An 8167-nucleotide genomic window follows, 5' to 3' on the forward strand; every position below is an offset into this window, starting at 1 on the left:
TTTTAACTACTCCATCAGAACTGAATGCTAGTACTTTGTTACTATTGCTTTATGTTTCTTAATCTTCTGAAAAAGCAGCCTGCATGGAAATGGGTGGTTTCTAACAGTGTTTGCGTAAGAGGTCTCAAGTTATGGGGGTTAGTGATTTCTCTCTAGTCTGTCCTTTGAAGGAGTGAAGTCCTATTAATATCAAATGTGGTGCTTGTAGATCAAAGGGAGCGTTCGGTAAGTATAATGGATATAATTGCCTCTGTTACATTCAGCTTGAACTGTTAGCAAGCTGTTGGATTCTGAGGAACTGCTAACATTTAGAGGAGTCTTGAGTAATACATGTCACTTGTAATTGCAACAGTTGTCTGCTGCTCCAAAGCAGCATTGTTGCTCTCAGTATGTTCCTTCCTGTTTTAGTCCATCCCTTATATAAACCAGTGCTCATATGGAAAGGACTGCTCATTCATTTCTAAGAGACGTTAAAGTACTGGACAGGAGTTGCTGTTCAGTGCTCATGGCTTTTTGTACTACGAAATGTGATCTGAAGTGCATGTAAAGTACAGAAGAAGCGTTAACTGGCAATGCTTAAGTACATGTTAAATTGTTTTCATGAGGACTCCCTAAGGTAGGCAAAGGGGAACATGTTTAGAGTGGGAGACTATAGGTCTGTGGGCCTGATCTTTCCTCCTTTAGTAGTTTCACACATTACAGCTCTATTGCCATTATGTGGAACAGAGCAGGGTTTGGAAAAGAAAAATACATCACTGCTGCCTCTGTTAAACAAAACCTGCACTGTTTTTTTCCTGTGTGGCAAAAGGTAGTATCAAAAGGTGGAACTTCTGCCTGTTGCATTGCTCGGGGTTGTTCTGAATAAATCCTAGCTTCAGCATGTCAACTAATTTTGGAGGTTGCAGTCAAATGTCTTTCAGATAACTGGAATAAGTGTTCAGCGCTGGAGTATTGCCAGAAATGCTTTGCTTCCCTAATTGGAACAGGGTTAGGTTAGTGGGAAATTTAGCTTCCTCATTACCAGAGGAGCTCAAGTTAGTTTTACTTTGATCTGTTACAGCAGACTCTAGGTGCTGTCTGAGAAAGTAGAAGCCGTAGAATAAGGAACATCACAGAGGAGCTTAGTGGTGGTTCTTTTCATTTTCTGATCTAGTTGGGCTACTGACTCAAACTGGGAAATTTGAGTATGTATGTGAAGACTGGATAGTAAGTGTTGTAACTGAAAAGCCACAGAAGAATGTCCATACTGCACTTCAACAGAAGCATCTTGAATTCATGTCAAAGTTTGGTGCTAAGGCTGCAGTCAGAAGAGTCTCAAATCTGTTGTAGGAAACCATCCTGATAATGCAGCTGCTCAGCTCTTCAACTTCAGTAGTAGAGTGGTCATCCAGAAACAAGTCTAATGTAAATGGCATTCACTGAATAGTTACAAGGTGATAACTTCAGCTTCTGACTATAGCTAAGGTGTCTGTACTGTGAGTTCTGGTAAACATCTGCCTTCTCTCCTTTGTAGGGAGATGTTATTTGAGGTGACTTCATTTGTTGCCTTTGAAGTTCTGGAGTTCTAACTGAGCCACTGTTTCATCAGATCTGTCTTGCAGAATTTGACCAGGTTCAGATAAGCAAGATAAGCCTGTAGTTCTTCATTTTCCCCATTTGGGTTCTGGTGAGGTGCAAGGGGGGTAAAATTGTTCTGGAATGTAAGCAGAGGGAGCAGAGTTGGTGTTCATAACAAAGTTAAGGAAATCATTGGTGGATGAGACTGACGGAAAACAACATGAGCAGACTGCCTTGGTGCAGAAGGCTCATTAAAAGTGGCCTTAGTAGATAAAAGTAAAAGGAGCTGCTGAGGAGTAATCTGTGATGACTCCATGAATAAGTAGTGACTAACCGAGGAGAAGTTGTGTGGTTTTCTAACTTTATTTTTTGTCTTGTAAGTAACTGAATCACCAAAGCTGTGTCCAAACTGCTTGGAGGGTATCCATTTAAGGACTTGTCTTCTGAACTGGCCTTTTCTGGATACTGTTCATAAAAAGTGTCTGGCTTAATTTGAAAGCTAAATTCTTAACTCTTCTTAAAAAGTTCATGTTGTTGAGGAACTTTGGCCTGTTTCTTAGAACACAGGGTAAATTAAAACTAGTATTAGTTAAATCCACCTCTAGTGGATGAACTTGCATTCAGTTTCAGATCCTCAAGAACAGCACAAACATTGAGCATTAAAATACTGGTGAGGAGAAGAAATCCAGGCAAACTGTTCGGTGCTTTCATGTGTTTGAAGTACCTGAGGATGGGGTAGTACGCTTTGTAATTGTGTTGATTGCAGCTGTAACCTTCAGAGATGTCAGAGTTCAGGGAAAAAGCAGGCCTTTGAAGAGTAAGGTTGCGAGGGGAATCTGTCTTGTTCAAGCTGTGCAAACACTGTTGTTTGTCTTTCTCTGGATTTCTCACTCAGTTTGCCTTATCTTACTTGGCCGGTTTGATAAATAGCAGAAGAAACTTGGACTATTTAAAAAGTTAGGTTTGGATGTAAAAGTACATCTCACATTGTTCTGGAGCAGTGAGTACTGTGCTTTTTGCACCTTCTGCTTACAGTTACTGGTAAAGGAGATGTAGGCTGACAACATACCCTATTTGAAAAACTTGCACTGTGTTTCTAAAGGAGATCTAGTTCATTTATAGAACATTTCTCTTATTGCATATCAGCTTGACTGGTTATGTTTGATATGCAGGTAACTGCTGGGGATACTTCCCCATCACTTCGTGTTGAAGTGTCAAATGTATGGCTTGAATGAGACCCTGGGAGTTACTACTTGAATCTATAAACATGTATTCCTGTTCAGTTCAAACAGTTGCAAACTGAGCCAGGAGTTTGTCTTGATATACAAATTGGAGGCTCCATCTTGTCCCTCTTGAAATGAAAAGCAGCATCAAGTATTGAGGGGCCTGAGATCAGCTCCTGCAGCTGGCTTTGCCCGTGTTTTTTGCTGTGTCAACATGGTTGCTATGAAAGCAAGCATAAACAATGGCACAGAGTACCAGCTGCTGCCACTATTAGAGAGAGCTGTTCACCTTTGGGTGTCCTAATAAATTTGAAACTTTGAACAGTGAGATGGAGCAGTAAATACCTGCTAGCATGTGAAATGACTTAGTTATATATAAAAAAGTATTTATTGTATCTCAGGCACTCATGCAGCCAGTTTTACTCTTAACATTTGTTTGCATCTTTTTACTGCAGAATTTTGGTTTTGAACAGCAGCTGGAAGATAGATGTGGGATTACAGAAGTAGCATATGAAACTTGTCATCTCTTGTATTTTAAATTCTCCTGCTTTTACTGTGGTGGGAGAGATGGATGGTCAGTAGTAGAAGATGATTGAAGAGGAAGGAACTGTTCTGAGAAAGGAGTGGCTAAAAAGCCACTGTAATCCATTCTACATTCAAATACCTTAAAAATAACTGAATTAAAATTCATGCTTATATCTTAAATCATAGAATCACTAAGATTGGAAAAGACCCACAGGATTACCCAGTCCAACCATAAATGGAGAGCACTCAATGCTGGACTGCTAGTTCTGGTTCCTACTTGAGATCATGAGTTCTTGCTGCTTCTATAGGGATTTCCTTCAAGATGCTGTGTATTCATGTTCCGGGTGGTTTGGGATGTTGGACAGTTGTTTTTTAAAGATTGGTGCTTCTGGTCATAGTACTGAGTTGTCACTTTTTACTTAGAAGTGTCCCTGTGGGAACATACAAATAATATTTCTATTGTTCTGGTATTGAACTTGATAGTTTCCATAACATGGATAGACTAGAAGAATCATTCTGGAGATGAGATACCGCTAATAATTCTACTTCCATTAGGCTAAGAGTAATGAGTTGGGTGAGGCCTAAGAAGCATTCAGGCAGTTTGAGACTTCATGAAAGCAAAGCTTAATATGCAAGTTTCGGAATCAGTGTACTTTAAACTTAAATATTTAACTGAAGCCTAATGTAGCTTGTTTTTTTGATTCTAGTTCTAGTAGTCTTGCTTTCTTTTACACCTGGGGGGGGAAGTAAAAGTGCTATGATTGCAATCAGTTCAACCCGCCCCATCCCAACTGCTTCTCCGTGGTCTGTGGCAGACTGACTTTCCTGCTCAATGAACCACCTTCCTCCATTCCCCAATATGGGCAAAAGTGGTTTGTACTGTCATGGACAGGCATGCCTATCTGATGTTTCCCTAGCATTCTAAGGATGTTTTCCAAGTTAGCTTTGTAGATATCTGGCCAGTGTCTGATGTCTCTTAAGGAGCCAGATGTCTTAAACATTTTCTTTTGTGTAAACTGGGGAGTGAAGAGTGAATTATGAACCATGAACTGTGAGATACTGTATTGAAATAACTTGAGAAATGGTGGTTCTTTGGATCAGGTATAACTGCTCTTTCAGTAGTGGAAGCACTGCAGTCTTTCATATAACTGCATTGTGGCTTGTTCTTACAGAGTGTTTCTAATATGTATTATATGTCAATGTAGAATTGATTAGTGAATAAACTGTATGTAGCTGCCATCCACGTATTCCCATGAGAAATGTAACTACCAGGAAGAAATAATTCATAGATAAAAGTATCTGGCTTTTGAGCTTACGTGAGTGATAAGGAAGAGGTAGTTGCTTAAAAAGAGAGCGACGACAGTGCTGTAAAAGCAACAGTGAAGAAATGCACTTCTACCCATTTTTAAGCATTTTGTAAACATTCAGAGTGAAGATTTCTTACAGAAACTGATGAAAGGAAAGGCTGTCTAGTTCACTGTGGTTTGAGCTGTTAGAAACTCCAAGCAAAGCTGAAATGAGATACTGTCTCTTATTATGGCTTTAATACTATTGCACAGATACTGTACAAGAAAATTCATGTCATAAGTTCTGCTTTGTTTCCGATTCCAATGCTAGAAGGGCATGAAAACCTCCAAGTTTTTTACTTTAATGTTTTGTTGGAGGAAAATGTCCTAAAAATGTGATTTGTTCTTTTTTTTTTTCCTCCTCAGGCAGGTGATCTGCAACCATGAGCAGCAACGAATGCTTCAAGTGCGGACGCACTGGCCATTGGGCCCGGGAGTGCCCAACTGGGATTGGCCGTGGTCGTGGGATGAGAAGCCGTGGCAGAGGTAACTGCTTGCTGGGTTTTCTGTTCATTTGTACAGTGAGATCTCGCTAGCTGGTTGCTTTGAGTAGTTTGTAAAATAGCCTCTGGTCTGTCAAGAGGTAATGCTGAATTTGTTAATGAAGTTACCTGGTTCTTAACTCTATATAAGATTATTTTTTTCATGGTTTCTGAGACTAAACCTAATTTGTCAGTAGTTCAGGTGGCAGAGTCCTTGATTAACTTTTAGAGCTGAAGTTAAGAACATTCTTAAGCACTTTTTCCTCTTGTTACCCATATCAAGCAGGCTTCCAGTTCATGTCTTCATCTCTCCCGGACATCTGTTACCGCTGTGGTGAGTCTGGCCATCTTGCCAAGGACTGTGATCTTCAGGAGGATGGTAAGTATCAATAAATATTCTTTCTCTTCAATTACATGGACAGAGGCCTGTGGTTGAAGAGAAGGATGTTGTATGCTCATCATAATTACTTGGAACAGACAAAAGTCCTTCATTAAGAGCATGCTACCCTTCATTTAACCAAGGTTTTATAGTCTTGTTTGGTATGTTTTTCTTATTGTGGAAGCCTGCTATAACTGCGGTAGAGGTGGCCATATTGCGAAGGACTGCAAGGAGCCGAAGAGGGAGAGAGAGCAGTGCTGCTACAACTGTGGCAAACCTGGCCACCTGGCTCGTGACTGTGACCATGCAGACGAGCAGAAATGCTACTCTTGTGGAGAATTTGGACACATTCAAAAAGACTGCACCAAAGTGAAATGCTATAGGTAAGAGCTGAGGGAAAAGGTAAAAGCATGAACTGTACCCAAAGTGATAGATGCATTCTTTGTCTTACTTTCGGAAATTAAGCTTCAAAGCTTGAGCGTAGCTTACTTTCAAAAATGGCTATCTACTGATACTCAAAACAGAGCTGTTAAGTCAGTTGAAAAGCCGGCTTCAAAATCCTGCTTGTTCTGTGAATACGGGCCTGTACCAGCTGCAGATCTTCTAGCGTGCACAGTGATGACTGAGTTGATCAGTTGGGGAATGATTCTTTGCTCTTAAAGATAATAACAGTCCTCATGTCTAAGAATGTCTAAGAAGCAGAAGTCTTGAGTGCAGATCTGACATTGCATGCAACTTCAGTAGATAATGCACTTGACAGAGTAGGTTTGCTTTTCTGTGCGACTAATGAATGGTTTCATTAAAAGTGCTTTTTTTTTTTTTTTTACCCCCTCCCCAGGTGTGGTGAAACTGGCCATGTAGCCATCAACTGCAGCAAGACCAGTGAAGTCAACTGCTATCGCTGCGGCGAGTCAGGGCACCTTGCACGGGAATGCACAATTGAAGCTACAGCCTAATTATTTTCCTTTGTCGCCCCTCCTTTTTCTGATTGATGGTTGTATTATTTTTCTCTGAATCCTCTTCACTGGCCAAAGGTTGGCAGATAGAGGCTACTCCCAGGCCAGTGAGCTTTACTTGCCGTGTAAAAGGAGGAAAGGGGTGGAAAAATCAACTTTCTGCATTTAACTACAAAAATGTTTATGTTTAGTTTGGTAGAGGTGTTATGTATAATGCTTTGTTAAAGAACCCCCTTTCCGTGCCACTGGTGAATAGGGATTGATGAGTGGGAAGAGTTGAGTCAGACCAGCAAACCCTCTCTGGGTTACATGGAAGTGATCCTATGCAGGAGAAAAGAAATTCTGGAAGTGTCTGAACTTCCTCATAACTTTAATTTTATTGCAATGGCCTTGGATTGTCTGACCTCAGTAGCTGTTAACACCAAGTAATATCTGTATCAGGCCCTACATAGAGCATATAGCTGAGTGGGAGTAAATAAACAAGATGCACATGCCTGTTGATGGCCACGAGAGAGAGAGAAATCAGGAATAAACTTTAAAATAACAATAATTCAGTCAGTGAATGTCCATGTTGGAGAAACAGAACGCAATGGGAAGCTTTTGAATAAATACTTCAACGTAAATCTGAAACCCAGACATCAGTGCTCATAGCATATACAATTTGGAGCTATTCAGGAGTTGCAAATAAATGCATTTTCACAGAAATCAAGATGTTATTTTTGTATACTATATCACTTAGACAACTGAGTTTCATTTGCTTGTAATCAGTTTTTAAAGTAAGATGGTAAAAGCAATTGAAGTCCTAGAACATAGAAAATGTAATTTTAAACTATCAATAAAGCTGGAGGAGGAAGGGGAGTTTGGCTAAAATTCTTTGTTTATTTTTGGTTTTCATGTACACAGTGCAAAATAACATTAAAAAGGGGTATGTGGAGGTGTAAAAAGTTCAGTTTGGACTTCTCTTTTGTTCTGCCTCACATCGGGTTTCTATCCTGTAACATCAGCCTGTAAATACGCAGTCCTTGTTCCAGGCTGCGGATCTGCCCGAGGATTACTTGTTCTGTGGGGGCTCGGGCTCCTTGCTTTGCTGATGTGATAAAGCATTTCTTTCATTCTGACTTTGGTGAAGACACAACATGTTCTAGATGTAATCTGGAGTAGTTCCATGGTGTGCTACGATACACCTCGGGGTGTCAGCATGCACAGTAGTTTTTAAAAGGCCAAGAAGTGTAAGTGCGTGCTGTTTCCATACTTTGTTCTGTAACATAACTCGTTTATGAAGCTATGCTTGAAGAGCTGGAAGTAAGCACATGAAGTGTTTTCCACGTGGTGTGAATGCAGGCAGTTGTTAACTGCTCAGCGGCTGACTGTAAGGCGGCTGCAGGAGGTGCTGGGGCTGTGCTGCTGTCTTTACCTCAGGAACGTGAAGGAAAACCTTCAGCTTCCAGGTGCCCGGGTGCTGCCCTGATGGCGAGCGGCAGCCTGCAGGGTAAGGAGGCAGCTAGCAGTGGGAGCGCAGGTGTTTGGACCTGGACAGCGGGCTGTGAGTGCTTTTGTGTGGGCGTTCCCGTTAGAAGTTGTGGGTCGTGTTGGACGAACAGAGGAGACGTCCTCAATCCATGGCAAATGGCGCAGAGACTTGAGCGCGAGGCGCAGTGGCCGGCCCGGCTCGCTTCTCGTCTCCGGGCCGCGCATGCGC

General features: G+C 41.3%; 1 protein-coding gene across 4 annotated transcripts; it reads left to right on the top strand.

Annotated features, from left to right (window-relative positions):
- Nucleotides 1-7338, top strand: CNBP (CCHC-type zinc finger nucleic acid binding protein). Of its 4 annotated transcripts, none has more exons than XM_019620028.2 (4): nucleotides 1-5137; nucleotides 5417-5512; nucleotides 5694-5895; nucleotides 6351-7338. In XM_019620028.2, exons 1-4 carry the CDS (start codon nucleotides 5035-5037, stop codon nucleotides 6466-6468), a joined length of 519 nt encoding a protein of 172 aa, XP_019475573.1. In that variant the 5' UTR covers nucleotides 1-5034; the 3' UTR covers nucleotides 6469-7338. The 4 variants fall into 4 exon arrangements, with proteins under 4 accessions (XP_019475573.1, XP_019475574.1, XP_010716742.1 ...); XM_019620029.2 differs by having other exon boundaries at nucleotides 5420-5512; XM_010718440.3 differs by having other exon boundaries at nucleotides 2674-5137; nucleotides 5697-5895.
- The last annotated feature ends 829 nt before the right edge of the window (nucleotides 7339-8167 follow it).

This window comes from Meleagris gallopavo, chromosome 14, assembly GCF_000146605.3.
Source record: "Meleagris gallopavo isolate NT-WF06-2002-E0010 breed Aviagen turkey brand Nicholas breeding stock chromosome 14, Turkey_5.1, whole genome shotgun sequence".
Taxonomy (NCBI): domain Eukaryota; kingdom Metazoa; phylum Chordata; class Aves; order Galliformes; family Phasianidae; genus Meleagris; species Meleagris gallopavo.